The sequence below is a fragment of the Phaethon aethereus genome (assembly GCF_964289735.1).
Source record: "Phaethon aethereus genome assembly, chromosome: 1".
NCBI lineage: Eukaryota > Metazoa > Chordata > Aves > Phaethontiformes > Phaethontidae > Phaethon > Phaethon aethereus.
The window spans coordinates 129,336,429-129,352,652 of NC_138575.1; the positions used below are offsets into that span (position 1 = coordinate 129,336,429).

Genomic DNA, 16,224 nt, shown 5'->3' on the forward strand with positions numbered 1-16,224 from the left:
TTGCAGGTTCAGGTTTGTTTAATACACGTTGAAGCGTTGATTTTACATCATTACACTTTATACCAGATTAGACATCACCTACTTTCAAGCAGCTTGCACAAAGGTCTAAAACTCGTATAAACTCTTTTTAATGTACTCTGGCTAATTCCATAAAAATGTCACCATATGCTCATCCCGATCCAGAACAAACACATACTGCGAGGTGAGCTGGTGCTGGAATACAGTCAAATCACAGCCTTAGGGAAACTGCAAAAGCTCTGTAAATTCAGGTCAGCATCCCTTGACTGGGTACACATCAACTGTCTTTGGCTCAGGCAGCATCAATCAGGTTATGCTCCTCTCAGGGAATCCACTGCTCATCAAGGAAGGAGGCAACAGTGCCATTGGGAATACATGGTACAGTATATAGGTAGACCATTGCTCATGGTGATACTTTTCCCTTAATCCCCACTTATTTTCAAGTAACCACTCCAGTAAAACAGAAGAACTATGAATGGTGGTCAGTCTAACAAATGCACAGTCACAATGAGAAATGTATGAAAAATGGCAATATACTTAAATTCCAAAATTTTGGTCTAATGGTGTATTTCTTTTATACAAAAGACATCTTGCTAATCATATCCTCCACATTCAACTCCTTTATTTTTTTTTTTAGAGAAAAAGTTAACTTCTCTTGTGCTAATCACTAAATTAATTCTCAGTTTTACATCTGATCTTAAGATAAAATTTCATTTTTAAACACTTATATTGTAAGGAATAGTAGGTATTTGGAGGATATTAGGATCCAATTCCCCACTGAAAAAAACTCTCTCTCAAGCTAATGATGCACTAAAGCACTGATGGCATAAAAACAAATGCTTGTTTGGTCTTGTTCTGAAACTGAAGTCTTGCCCTCTGGCCAAGAACCAAATGTGCTACCAGACGAGTGATACAGAGACACTGAAGAGCAACACGAAACAGTAAGACTGCCAAGACTGCACTGTATCACCTTCATATCCAAGGTTTTTGTCTGAGTTAAAAAAAAAAACAAAAAACCAAACACAAGAAAACCCCAAAACAAAAACAACCACAAAAGCCACAAATAAGTAATCCTTTGTCTGGAAGCATGTAAATCTATTAATGACTATATCACAAGGAGCTTGGTGACAGTCATATAGCATTAGATCTTGTAGCAGAAATCGGACACAACCACTTTTGCTAAAAGTATTTTCATGCATTTTCCATCAAAACATAATTACTCGTCTGTGAGAGATTTTGGGGTTTTTTTTGTTTTTATATAGAAAGTTTTGTTACTTTCAATTTATCTTGAATGCTATGGACAGGCAGAACTCAGACTTGAAAATAAAGACCGTTCAAATTGCTAAATATCAATGTGAAAAACACTAGTACATATTTTTAGGACATTCTTGATGTTTTATCTGGGAAAGAGGTGATCTACCCTGAATAAAATGCCATGTACGTTAGGATACCTTAAGATACTTTAGCAGTTACAAGGAAAGGAGGGCTTACATGCACTTATGAGAGAAGGAAGTACACTTACAACTACAGTAATGTAATTTCTGGCACTGCATAGTAAATCAAGTTTCAGTTTCCATATGGGATACCCATATTGACATAGAATCATAGAATCACAGTACCTTTGGGTTGGAAGGGACCTTTTAAGGTCATCTAGTCCAAGCCCCCTGCAATGAACAGAGGCATCTTCAACTAGACCAGGTCACTCAGAGCCCCGTCCAGCCTGACCTGGAATGTTTCCAGGGATGGGGCATCTACCACCTCTCTGAGCAACCTATGCCAGTGTTTCAGCACCCTCTTTGGGAAAAATGTCTTCCTTCTATCTAGTCTGAATCTGCCCTCTTTGAGTTTAAAACCATTACCCTCTGTCCTATGGCAACAAGCCCTGCCTAAGAAGTCTGTCCCCATCTTCTTATAAGAGCCCTTTAAGTACTGAAAGGCTGCAATAAGGTCTCCCTGGAGCCTTCAAATACAAAGCCTTTCTGCTAAGTTGGTTTTGAAAATTAACTGTGTCAGGAAAATCATTATATGACAGTAGAATTGCATCTACATTTGAGACTTCTTTGAAAGAGAAATGCCTTGAAAAATTAAACACCTGCAACCAATATTGCTACAGCAGGAAAAATTTCTATTGTTGACTTGATATAAAAGTTAAATACTGCCTTTGTCTATGGCTCTCTGTAAGCAGCATCCTCCCATAAGAAGCAGAATGTTCCCACAACTGGAGTCCAAGGTCACAACTGCAAAGGCAATGATCCGAGTCTCGACTGTACCATGCTTTCCCATAGATACCTTCCAAGTTACAAACTCATAAAAACCACAGTTAGATTCCACAGTCAGTTTAGTAATACATACCTCATGGGAGAAGTGCTAGTGAAGCCAACTAAAAGCTCAGGGATACTCTATTTCTAAAACTTGGCAAGATTTATCTCTGAAGTTAGTGGACACCCTCCCCCACTCAAAAAAAAAAAAAAAAACCAAACCAAAAAATCCACAAACACAAACCCACAAAAAACTGTCAAGGAAGAAGACTAAAAAAGCAAAAAGAAACCCTCTAAAATCCTAACATAACAACGTTGAGAAAACACTGATGAATGTAACAGGAAAAATCTAGAATGGCAAGGAAATGTTCTAGACAAATAAATGTTTTCTCATTACCAGTAATACTTTTCAAATTAAAAAAAAAAGATAACATTTGATATTATTAAATTTGTTTTGGAATTTTAAGCACTTCTTTTTTCTTAAAGGATGGTCAGTGAAACATCATTGTTTTCTACTCCAAGGACCCAATTTACTTGTCTGCAAACTGTAGGCATCACTTAATTGGTGCAATGTAACAGTTCACTACTGCAAAGCCAATAAAGGGCTTTATCATATTTGGGTCTGTGGAAAAAATTGCATTTCGCAGGTAAAACCAAAGGTATAATAATCCAGATTTTTGACAACCTGCATTTGGAAAACAAGGTTTACTTCAAGGTTCAAGGTTTACTAGCTCACCAGTGCTTTTATATAGCTTTATATAAAAGTGCATTTTGTGTTGTTTGTAAAGAATATCCCTTCTGACTCCAATTGTGAGGACATATTTAGAGAGACTCTATATGACTTTATACCTATGTAAGCTGATAGGGTAGGACTGACTTCACAGGGAAAAGAAATTGCTGAGATCCAGCCTAAAGTTATTTTGTTTCTAAGATATCCAAAGCACTCGATGGTATTTGCTTAAAAAACATGCATACTTTTATTGAAAGAAAATGCAGCTTTCCAGGGATGATTTACACATCCACTGGTAGCAAATAATGCTGGAGCAGGTATAGAAGGTTGCTTGCAACTGGCTACTTTCTCTAAATCTCTGTCAAGGTTCTGCCAGATCACAGGAAACATAAAATGTTTCTGTTTTAGCCCACATGCGGCACACAGAAGTAACTCTTTCATTTCTGTAGCGATTAAGTACTCCTCTCTGCTGCACCCACTTCTGGTTAGCCCAACTAAGAAAGGAAATGTGCTTCTTTTTCGTTCGAGAGTAAAATCACATTTGGACAGTCACTATTCCACTATCGCTCCTGTGTAAACATCAAGGCCTGGAAGGATTATTGCCTTGCTTTGGAGTCTATATGCCATTTGGAGGAGATGAGTCTCAGAAAAGTGGGTATCTAACTCTAGGAGGAGAGATTTGCTTCAGGACAAGCAGAGCCTGAAAGGAAAATGAAAATATTCTAAACTGATAGATGGAACAACGTGAGATCAGAAGATGGGCCATGCATTGCAAAGCAGAGGAAGGGAATTATTCCCGGAGGATGGTTTCACGGGGGATCCACATAGATGCTGCAGGGGCGCCAGCCCCAGAGCACCCTGACGGAGTCTTGCTTGCACCCCAGCCTCACAGAGCCACCCTAGTTTGGGCAGGAACACGTCTGCTTCTCCCTGCCCGCACAGCAGCACCAAGGTGCTAATTAGGCGCATGGGACAGCACTTCTTCGGATAGGCATATGCAAAAGCCCTTGGTATCATTAGCGGCGTCTCCTCTTCCCCCTCCTGCGGGAACTTTAGTCTTTGGACCAATTCCGCTCTCTCTCGCCCCAATATACCTTTTTTCTCTCCTGCCTCAGACCGCCCGGTGACACATCGGGAGGGCAGCGGGGTCGGTCGCCATTTTGCGACGAGGCCCCGCGGGGGTCTCAGGGGGCGGTGGCGGGACCTGCCCCGCAGGGTGGTGGCTCATAGCGAGGGCAAAACGAGAGGGCGGCGTGAGCTGCCTTCCTCGTCCCGCCCTGCCCCGCTCAAGGAAGCCTGGGATAATAGAAAACGGGCCGGGGTCCCGGAAAGAAGGGGAGAGAACAGACGTCCTCTCGCCCCGCAGAGGAGCAGAGCGTTTGGCTGCTCACCACACTGCAGCCTATAGGCAGGGGCGGCCGGCTCGCCGGCTCCCTCTAGGCACCGCTGCCTCGCGAAAGGAGGAGCAGGGCTGTCTTTTTTTTCTATCCCCCCCCCTCCCCTCCCCTCTCTCTTTTCCAGCCAGTAAAGAGTGTCTGCCCCTTTGAACCTCTGGTACGGCGCCTGCGGCTGCACACACACACACACTCACACAGCCGCCGGCTATAAATAAGTTAAGAGCTGGTCAGAGGGCGAGCAGTGCGCGTCTCCCCGCGGGCCGAGGCGGCAGGGACCGCTGGCCGCCCCGCCGAGCCTCCCAGGCAGCTCAGCCCGGCCAGCGCGGCCCCTGCGTGCCGTACCCCTGCCTGGGTACCGTACCCCTCCCTGAGTGCCGTACGCCTCACTGAGTGCCATGGCGTGCGTGGTGCGCTGCCGCTGCTGCGGGGACAGCAGGCGGCACGGCAGCATCCTCTACAACATCCTCAGGAGCGAGGAGCGGGCGTCGGCGTCGGCGGGGCAGGGGCCGAGGCGAGGGCAGGCGTCCCGCGGCTGCCCGTGCGGGTCGCGGCGGCGGCTGGCCCTGAGGAGCCCGCAGGTGGCATGCAAGGCGGCCTCGGCCGTCCTGGTGAAGACGCTGCGCTTCGTCCAGAACGTGCCCTGCTTCCAGGAGCTGCCTCTGGAGGAGCAGCTCCTGCTGGTCCGCAGCTGCTGGGCGCCTCTGCTGGTGCTGGGGCTGGCACAGGACCGGGTGCACTTGGAGACGGTGGAGAGCGCGGAGCCCAGCATGCTGCAGCGGATCCTCACCACCCGGCGGCAGGGCGAGCACTCCCCGCTGCGGGGACCGGCGCCGGGCCGGCCGCACCACGGGCCCGGCGGCGGCGGCCCGCACCTGCCCTCGGCTGGCGAGATTCAGGCCATCAAGGGCTTCCTGGCCAAGTGCTGGAGCCTGGATATCAGCACCAAAGAGTACGCTTACCTCAAGGGAACGGTGCTCTTCAACCCAGGTGAGCGACCGGACGCGGCAGCGGGGCGGCCGGGGGTCCCTCCCTCACGGGGAGCCGGGGGACGGTCGGGGAGGGGGCTAACTGGGAGAGCCCGCCTGTATCCCCAGAGAAGCGGGGCGGACCCGGGGCTTTTCCTTAAGGGAGAAGAGGAAGTGGAGCAGGGGGACGGGGAGGAAGGTCTCGCCCACTGTCCCCTCCTCAGGGCGCCGGCTGGCAGGCTGGGAGCCGTTAACGGCCGCCCCGCCTGCCGTTACCGCCTGGCGGGGATCGGCTGCGGCTAGGTCGGGGATCCCGGGGGATGGCGCCTTCCGCAGAGGTTTTCCGCGAGCAAAACCACCCCGGCGCAGTCGCTTGGGGAAAGTTGAGAGTCAGCAGCCGTTCCCCGCCCGTTTCCGAGCGGGGCGCCTGGCGGCGGCTCCTCAGCGGAGGCGGCTGGGGCGGCGGAAGGAAGCAAGAGGAGGCTCACGGCTTCCAGGAGCAAAGTGCTGTTTCGGGTCTGGGTGTAGCATTTATGATGCTGGGTTTCTTTTCTTAGCCATCATCTCTCTTTATGGAGACTTCCATAGATGCAGCTTTACCAAGTGACTGATTAACATGACGATGACTTACCTGAAAGGTAGCTGGCAGGTTCGATACGGCACTTCCTAAATATGTCACTACCGTGTGGAAGTGGGATGTAGCTCTTCCTGCGCTCCCACTGTCAAACTGTTAGTTAGACTGAAAAGGGGAAATTCTGAACTCTGTCCTTCTGTATCCTTACTATCTATTACGATTCGTTGGCGTTAATGCTTCTTGCTACTTGTAATCTGGAGCTACTCAGAAACCGTTGTCAAAAGATGCCTTAAATGTGAATAACGCATTTTGTAGAAGTGAACAAGTTAACAAGTTACTTTTATTGTGTTCCCCGCTGTTTACAGATTACATTGTCACTCTAAAGGTGTTTTGGAGAGCATTCTTCGATCAAAGTTTTTGTTTTATCAGCTAATTTGTTTAACAGTTAACTGATTGTTGGGAAATGATGTATTTCAAGTTTGTGTAGTGAAGAGAGTATTGAAAGCCCAGAACACCAACATAAGATTTTGAACTGTTCTATAAAATTTGCCACGTTGATTCTGCATACAAGAAGTCCTCTAGCAATTTCATTTGTTTAATTTCTCAAGTGATAAATACAATCTGTAAGCTGTTAGTAATTGTTCTGTAAGACAAACGTTGTTTTATAGACAAAACCCATGTAAACAAAATAATTTATTTTTCTTCTCAGATCTACCTGGACTGCAGTGTACACAGTACATTGAAGGACTGCAGCGGGAAGCACAACAAGCTCTAAATGAACATGTCAGACTCATTCACAGAGGTGATGAAGCCAGATTTGCCAAGCTGAATGTTGTTCTATCCTTGTTAAGATCTATTAATGCTAATGTAATTGCTGAACTATTCTTTAGGCCCATCATTGGAGCAGTGAACATGGATGACATGCTTTTGGAAATGCTTTGTGCAAAATTATAAAGACGTGTAAAATAACGAAAATAAATCCAACGCAAAGGAAGCCCTAGAGCAGAATAGTGTAAAGTACTGTAAATAAACTAACTTATTGTTTTTACATAGATAGTATTTTTGTATTCCATAATAAAATATTCTTCAAGCTCTGAAATAATTTTTATTAAACACACTGCTTTTGGAATAAGATTACAGTCATCGAAACAAGCTTTTAGGTTGTGGATAATGTTCATATCCAATGTTGACTGGTTATTCTTTTACCATTTGTCTGAATTAAGATCACACTTACTGTTTTGTACTTTCAAGGTGAGTAATCCCTGCTTTTTCAAAATAAGCAGCAGTCTAGGTTTACATTTTAAACACAGTTGGCCTACAAAAGGGGGAATGAACAAGCCATTTACTTTGCATATTTCAGTAATATTAAAATAGGGTACTGTAGTCAATTCTGCTCATAGTTCAAATACTGGCTCTATCAAAGAGTTACTGCAGTCAGTGAATAACTTTTATTGACTTTAACAGAGTTGAAGTCTATAAAGACCGATAAAGAATATTAAAGAAAATACTCACCTAAGGTTTTATTCCATATGGGGGAAATGTGTTAGGAATATTTTGAGACTTAAAGTAGCTTGGCCAACTTTAACGCTTGTGGTAAAACATTCCATTCAACACATGCTGGTCCCAAGGAGAATAAAGTAGCTCTATTCCCCAAAACAGCAAGCAAACAAAAACACCTCTAAAAATATCCAAACAGTAAATGCTGAAGAGGATCAGAAGAACTACTGGTGTGCACTCCACACTTTACTTTGCTTTTCATCTAGGTAATTGCTAGCTAGGATTTCGAAAGCCAGATTCTTCAGACTACTTATTCCTGTAGAAATACAAAATTATTTTGCTGAAACATGGTGTACCACTGGTACATCCATCAGAATTTTTCAGCTAGCATGAAGATGTCTTAATTAAGCATCGAGCTTACAAATTCTTTTTTTTTTTTTTTGGTCTTGGACTTGATTCTTTCTCCCAAAGCAACTGTGTTTTTATAGAAAAAAAATTTCTATTTTAAAAGGGAAAAATCAGTGATTTAAGGGGGATTTGTTTCACGGTTTTCCTTTCTCTGTGTGCAGTTTTCTAGCTTTTGCCCTGCAGAATATTGGTGAAAAATGGAGAGTGACAGTGTTCCCGAAGTAAAAGATGTCAGTAACTCTATGTATCATTCACATATATATTAACCACTAGCAATAAGAGGTGTTTTTTAAAGCACAATTAATAAAGTTGAGGCAGTTACTCTCATTAATAGGAGGTGTGCAGGGGAGAGAGGAACAAGTTTTGAAGATTTTTCTTTTGCTGCCACCTTGCGCAAAGGATAATCACAGCTCCTACACTCAGGTAAGGAGCAGTGGGGGGACTCGTCTTGTCTGGTACCTGTCCTACCTTTGGAGAGGTAACCAGACATTTCTAGGGGGACAAGTTCATCCATAAGTATTATCACGGAGATCTGTATTGCCATGGCAGTAAGAATCTCATCATGGACTAAGACACTGTCACTGAGCAAACAAAACAAAGCAAGAAACACAACCTCCACCCTGAAAAGCAATGACATGTCTTAAATGCACACTCTTAGTGCTGATGTAACTGTGAGTAGTGTTGTGTGCCCTAAGGAGCTCCTGAAAAATTCCAATGAACAAAAAGTATGTAAGCAAAGTGCTCTTTACTACCAGTCCAGACTTCAGAGCAGTTCAGACCATAATAGAATAGGCTTAGTCTTTATGTTACATTGATGCTTTCATATGTACATACACATGCATGTACACACATATAGCAAATACATACATATGGAGAATATTTACTGTGTATGTATAAATGTTCTGTGAATTTACAATAGCTTCTGAGCCTAACATCTCTGTAACTTGAATATATGTATATGTTTCCCTCTTTCTCTGTAAACAGCATATGAGCTTACAACAGTTAGCTTTCAAGGATGCCTGACAAAGTAATCTCTTTCCACAAAAGCACAAAACAGGATGACAAAACATTTAAATAGTGGTTAGTGGCAGACGATGAATCTTGGGTAAGGACTAAAAAAAAAATTCAACAGATTAAAACAACTCGTTGCCACTGAGAGTACGTGCACTAGTGTTCATACTTTTCTGCTGAGTGGCAGAAGAGCCTTGTTGGCAGTGCTCCTAACAATGAATTGTAATAGCTGAATCTTGGTCACAGACAAGGACTTTCAGCTCAACAGTCACCTTGAGGCAGTTTGGATCTATTGTGCCACTAAATACGAAAGTTTTCACGACTCGGGTGGGCCTGCTTACATCTCCAGGTCTGATATCTGAGCAAATTCTATATTCTGCTCAATTTTCTGAAGCTGTCATGAAAAATACTACTTCTCTGCACAACCAATCCACCTCACACTCACATTACTCTATCATATTTCTCTTGGACCAGCAATACTGCTAGTCATATAGCCGTTGTCTATTCAAATGGAAGGAGCTGAGAACAGTAAGTAGGAAATCTGAATGGGAAAACCAATTTATTATGGCTTTCTGCAGAGAACTGGCAAAAAAATGTCTCTTCATAGGTGAGAGGAACAGGAAGGACAAAGCAAGAAATTAAAAAAAGGACTTGTAGGAGGAACCAAGCTGAAGATCTGAAGAACCATGAAAGAATGGGAGCGAAGAGACTGGTATGGTTCTGGACCAGGGTGGGGAAGGGTCTGATTTTAGTGTGGGGACAATGGGTCAAGAGCTGAAGGAAGCAGATGGACAGAGATTGTAACACACAAGACAAGCCAGAGGTTGAATGAAAGGGTGCCTGCGGGACGACTCTATATCAAGTCCAGAAAATGTTGCAGAGCAGGGAAGAACCTACTCCAGAAGATGACATGTCCACTGCTGTGACAGAAAAGGTGGTCTCTCTGGATAACCCTGCCAGCAGGGGTAGAACAACTTGCTGGAGGCCTCAGGCCGGCAGGGGAAAAGGGGAGGCTGGGCACAGGAGATACTTCCATGGTAATGTAGCCTCTGCTAAGAAGGAGTGGGGGTCAAGACCCTTCTGCAACTTCAGGTGCCCAAAGGGGTAGTGGATGAGACCTCTGTTTATCAGCTATCTGGGACTCCTGCAGAGGTAAAAGCCTGCCTCCAGCCCCGTCTTCTGCTGAGCAGTGCTGCGCTGTGCTGTGAGCTCTGCGCTGTTACACGCAGCATAACATTTCTCCTCACGCTCTGAAACATACCAGTAAAGACAACTTTCCAGTTCAGATATTCAGATAACATCACTTCTGAGGATCTTTAAGCATTTTCTCTGTTTGCTCTCTATCCCTGCCATTCTGGGCATGAATCATCTCATGAGAACATTTTTTTTTTTCAGCCCTCCAGCATGTTAGAGACATTTTAACGAAGAGCAGCCTCCCAAGAAATTTAATCCTGCAATCCCCACAGCGACTGTCTCAGAGAGAAGCAGTGTTGTACAAAAAGCCATTCCCACCCACCTCAGTGTAGATGTCCATTGCTTGTAGTCAGGACTGCGACACCAGCGGTCCAGGCACCGGCTTCTAAACACAAAGCACCATTCAGCAGAGGTTACTGCTGCACAATGTCCTTTTCTCTGAAGAGATCTGAGACAGGATAATTTAGAAACCAACTTGCACTTTTAGTTAATACGGTTATGAGTGTTCCTTTTAGATAAAGAAAAGCATGGCATTTATTTATAATCTTACTTTTCTGGGTTTAATATATAACATTTGTTTTGGTAGTCTTTCTAATAAACTTTGCAGCATTTTGATGTTGTGGGTAGACTACAAATATTGTTAATGACTACTAAGCAGTAACTTTGCTCCCAAAGGTGTGGTTCTGCAACTTAAATGTTATTGTTTTGAATTGGCCTCCTATACTGGCTTGAATCTATTACACTGTCAGTCATTTTCATCTCTTTTTCAAAGACAGAACGTATTCCTCTAGTGGACCTTTTGGGAATTGCAATATATGGCAAAAATTAAAATAAGTAAAAATGAAATGTCAGAAAGCAAGTTGGTGGTTTTCCCTTCATTGCAAAAAAGGCCCAAACAGTGTAAACTAATATTATATCAAGACATTTTGAAATTTTTAGATGCAGCTACACACATATTGCCTTAGCACTCTTAATATTTATTTTAAATGATGGGAGTCTAGTATTTTAAATCTGAAAGGTACACAGGTAAGATTCAATAGCTGAAACAACTGGAAACTAGCAGAGGAACTTTGACAAAAATGTCTTTAAATCAACAAGCACTGTGAGGTCACAGGGCTATAACTTGTTAGCTGGCACTTGTACGCAAATCCACAAATCGTTCACATTGTTGATATAAATCAGTAGTCATTTCACTGCTTATGTTAGCAATGAAACTGGCCCAGCTTCTTTAGGTATTCACACCGTGCCTAGATGTAGGTAAATCACCACACAAGTGTTTATACAAGCACACATGATATACAGATCATTTTTCTTCTGTGTGTACTTATGTTGTTTACTTATTTTATGTAAGGAAACTAGTTTCACTATTTTCAGGTTCAGAAAAAAGAGCTCGTCCTTTCATTTTATATAACCACTCACTATTTTATCACATAGGATGAATTTCACCTTACTTAAACTGAGCTGTCTGAAAATTTGACATCCAGTCTATTCGGGGCATCTAGGCTCTATCTGGATGGGATAGAGAGGCACAAAGACCTCCAGATGGCGTTTGATCCCAGCTTACCTGGTTTAGGGTGGAGTCATTGATTCGTACTTTGCAGAATAAGGCTGGGTTCAGGTTATACATTGAACTGTTGATCACTACTGTTCAGCAAACTGAAACTTGGAGCCTTTGGAGTCACCCTTACTTCTGGCAAAGCATTAGCCATCTTCTCTCAGCTGAGACTGTAGTCCAGCTTCTCACATATACGCATATCAATACACACATACACATACATAGCAAAATATAGCAGGACAATTCATATCTTCTTTTTCTAGTGGGACTGGGTTACGAGAAGTAACAAAAATCAGTAAAGCCTGCAAGAGCAGGAAAAAGGTATTTAGAAAGGAAACTTTTATACATATAACAACATGCTAGGAGCTTGCAGGACTGCTGCTCCAGGTGTTAATACACAGCTAATATCTGCCATCTTTAAATAAGAATTAACTAATGAAAATTAATCCATTTCTCAAAGAAAGAGAGAATACAGTTTATTTTTTCTCAGTTGAAAAAATACACTGGATTGTCTCAGTTTTCCCTTTTCTTGTTTTTTTATTTTCCCATCTTATCTTTACCAGGTCAGGAAGCCATAGGAACAGGTATGACTCTGTGGTCAAAAGGTTGCAACTTAGCAGGCAGCAGTCATCCAGTGTGCTGCTCCTTTGTCAAGGACTCTGGTGTCCTGATGAACTAGAGCTGGACGTGATCTTTAGGGAGGACTTCTGGGAAGCTGAGGAGCAGTGTTGCATTTCTAATGTCTGGAATGATTACGTGGAAACCCTGCTCTAAATCAATTGACTCTCAAATAAGGTAAAGAGGGCAAAATCATGTTGCAGGTGGGATCTGAGCTGATCTAAGTTGGGAACATCAGCTGTTCCCAAACAAGGTGAAATGACTGAGGAAACATTTATGACCTGTAGTGTATAAATTATTTCCATCTAATTTTGAGACAAGCTAAACTGTGCAGAAATTGAGGGATGTAAAAATGGCGGCTGAGCGGGCTTTGATAAAGAAGTCCCAAAGCTCAAGAAGTTACCACTTTTAAACTGAATTGCAACAGCTTCTTTCTGTCACTTCTGTGATATTTGAGTTGTGAATAGAAAACTTTCACTGACATTTGCTATGGACAAATTATCACAGCTCAGTTAACATACAGTAACTATTTTGTCATAGTCTAACCCCAGCTGGCGACTAAGCACCACCCAACTGCTTGCTCACTCCTGGGGATGGGGGAGAGAATCGGAAGGGTAAAAGTGAGGAAGCTCGTGAGATAAAGGCAGTTTAATAGGTAAAGCAAAAGCTGTGCACGCAAACAGAGCAAACCAAGGAATTCATTCACCACTTCCCATGGGCAGGCAGGAGTTCAGCCACCTCCAGGAGAGCAGGGCTCCATCACACATAATGTTTACTTGGGAAGACAAACATCATTAACTCCGAATGTCCCCCCACTTCCTTCTTCTTCCCCCAGCTTTGCATGTGGAGCATGACACTATATGGCGTGGAATATCCCTTTGGTCAGTTGGAGTCAGCTGTCCTGGCTGTGAAGCTTCCCAGCTTCTTGTGCACCCCCAGCCTACTCGCTGGTAAGGTGGTATGAGGAGCAGAAAAGGGCTTGGCTCTGTGTAAGCCCTGCTTAGCAGTAACTAAAACATCCTTGTGTTATCAATACTGTTTTCAGCACAAATCCAAAACACAGCCCCATACTAGCTACTCTGAAGAAAATTAACTTTATCCCAGCCAAAACCAGCACATTCTTCACCACTTATTCCATACCATTTACATCACAGTCAGGTCTCACACTATCCAATAAATCTCATTACCCACCATCCCCCTTCCCATACTTCGATATAATACACAAATATCATTCTTTTAGTCTATGGATCACCCTTGTAAAATGTCTGTAAAATGTCCATAAATGTCTACAAAATGTTAATTGAGTTAATTTCATCCATGACTTTGGGCTCCATTTGTTATGGTGGTCACTCGAGACAGGAGAGATGGTGTGTTGTGTGGAGTTGCTGGGCACCAAAACCAGCTCAGGTTGGGTCACTGCTGCGCTTGCACTGCTTCTTGTAAGGCTTGTCCTCCACTGGTTCAAGTTGTTCCTGCTATAGTAATTCCTATAACATGCAACTCAAATCCTGGGTTACAACAATTTAAAAGTATTTCCATTACAATCTCCACCCCTGGGCCCTTTGGGCCAGGTTATAGGGTTTAACATTGCAACAGACTCCTCACCTCACTCCTAGCCTGGCTAGCAGCAAGGTGTTCCTGCTGTAGCAATTCCCATAACATGCAACTCAAATTGTGGGTTACAACAATTTAAAGGTATTTCCATCACAGTGCCCACCCCTGGCCCCTTTGGACAAGACCATAGGGTTTAACATTGCAATGAACTCCTTCTCCTCCTCTTCTTGTGATGGCCCTGCTTTGGAGTAGCCTGCCTCGTCCACATCTTCCTCTTTCCCCTTCTTAGTAGGAGTTTCTTCCCTTACTAAACGAGCTGCCTTTCACATCCAATATTTCTTCTTGTGTAGAGGGGCAACTGATACTGGCATGGATTGGTTCTCTGATTCAGTTGCAGTGCCTGTTGCCAGGTTGCAGTAGCTGCAATGCCTGTCATTTTGTCATCAGATCCAGAGACCTTCACTTCCCCTTGAGGGTACTGAATAGTGTTGAACAGGGCTCAGTAGGCATGGGCCAGACCCCAGCACATTGCAGTGATTTGTGTCTCTTTGGAATTTCCAGGGTGACAGCACACTATTAAAAAAATATTTTACTTAGTTTTTCAGGATTCTGCACTTGTTCAGAGGTGAAGTTCCAAAACATTGGAGGTGGCCACTGTCATATGTACTCACCCATACTATCCCACACACACCACCACTCATAACTATCCAGCCTCAGGGCAGATCTCTGGGTAGTATTCTTAAGTAGTTGTTTAACCTTAAACAAGACCTGAAACACATTCAGAAGACATAATAATAGGAACATGCCTGTTTGAACATCCCAAGGTTATTAAAAATTCTCAAGAGCTATTTTAACTATCCTGGAGGAGAAGGGGAAGGTGAAGGAGCAGGGGAAAGTGTCTCTCCTTGTCTTACCCAGTGATTGGCTCTCCAAGGAGAAAAAGGGTGTAATTATTAATAGTTTCTGAGACATGGTCCCTGAAGTATGGAGACAACAACAATGCTGAGAACCAGATTAGTGTCACAACCAGACATTTTATCATATCATAAGCTGCTGTTACAAAGTGCAGCAAAATGATAACCTTGACCCAGTTCTCAGAGATGATAAACATCAAAACAGGGAACATATACAGCAAGTAAGGTGTTCCATACCACAATCCTGAGAACAAGCACAACAACTCCGAGAGCAAGTAAATCAACATTGTGACCAGCAACTATTAAACTATGAATGCTTGTAACAAGAGGCTTTTGGTCAGATCTGTTATTACCTCAACCCTTTGAGCCCCACGTTTTGGCACCAAAAAAGACTGTTGTGGTTTATCCCAGCAGGCAGCTAACTCCCCCTCAGTGGGATGGGGGAGAGAACAGGGGAAAAAAGGTAAAACTTGTGTGTTGAGATAAAGACAATTTAATAGGACAGAAAAAGGAGGTGAAATAGTAACAATGATAAAAGAATATACAAAACAAGTGATGCACTATTGCTCGCTACCAGCTGACCAATGCCCAGTCAGTCCCTGAGCAGCGCCTGCCACTCCTTGGCCAACTCCCACTAGTTTTATTGTTCAGCATGACGTCATATGGTATGGGGTACCTCTTTGGTCAGTTGGGGTCAGTTGTCCCAGCTGTGTCCCCACCCATCTTCTTGTGCACCCCCAGCCTACTTGCTGGTGCGGTGGTGTGAGAAGCAGAGAAGTCCTTAACTCTGTGTAAGCACCACTCAGCAGTGGTGAAAACATCCCTGTATTATCAACACTGTTTTCAGCACAAATCCAAAACAGAGCCCCATACTAGCTGCTATGAAAAAAATTAACTCTATCCCAGCCCAAACCAGCACACTTTAAATTAAGTGGTCACACAGCTGAACTTTAAGACACTTAATGGGAATCAGTTGGAACTAGTTATTCTGTCTAGAAATTCTGCTCAGACATTAAGAGTCCAGCTCAGTTAGAAGAACTGTGCCCTCCTGTGCCTGAATGCACACCCCAGCTCTGCTCTGGAGTGAAACCACAATGTGTGTGCCAGCAGTTTCCTCTCTCAGTTCTCTTCCTCCCTGCCTCACAGTGCTTTGATTTTTGTAGGAAGTACATCAGAAATGTGGGCTGAAAGCAAGTTGTGATTCCTTACAGGCAGGTTGTTGAGCTGGACAACCAGGAAACTAGACCCTCGGGACACACGGCAGTCTTCCCTGCTTACTCAAGATGCATCTTGGAAGGGGCAGATGACTGCTCTTCTCAGTATTGAGCAATTTGTTATTGAGCAAATGTTTCTGTTATCCATCTTTCTCTTTTTGACACTTCCTTGCATGTTGGCACAAACATTTAAAAGTGTTTGCTACCTTATTTATGGGACAGACCTGGAGCCTTTATAAGTGTGAAGCAGTTACTGATAGCACAAAGTAGGCACTGCTTATCTAGTTTTGCCTGGGTCCCGAAGAATTCAGTGTGCT

The 16,224-nt window shown here is 43.6% G+C and overlaps 1 protein-coding gene across 1 annotated transcript; it reads left to right on the forward strand.

The window, feature by feature from the left end:
- Positions 1 to 4,576: 4,576 nt before the first annotated feature.
- Positions 4,577 to 6,896, forward strand: NR0B1 (nuclear receptor subfamily 0 group B member 1; the record flags this gene model as incomplete). Its single annotated transcript, XM_082008166.1, has 2 exons — positions 4,577 to 5,390; positions 6,652 to 6,896. The coding sequence occupies exons 1-2, from the start codon at positions 4,799 to 4,801 to the stop codon at positions 6,894 to 6,896; spliced, it is 837 nt and encodes a 278-aa protein (XP_081864292.1). The 5' UTR covers positions 4,577 to 4,798.
- Positions 6,897 to 16,224: the final 9,328 nt, after the last annotated feature.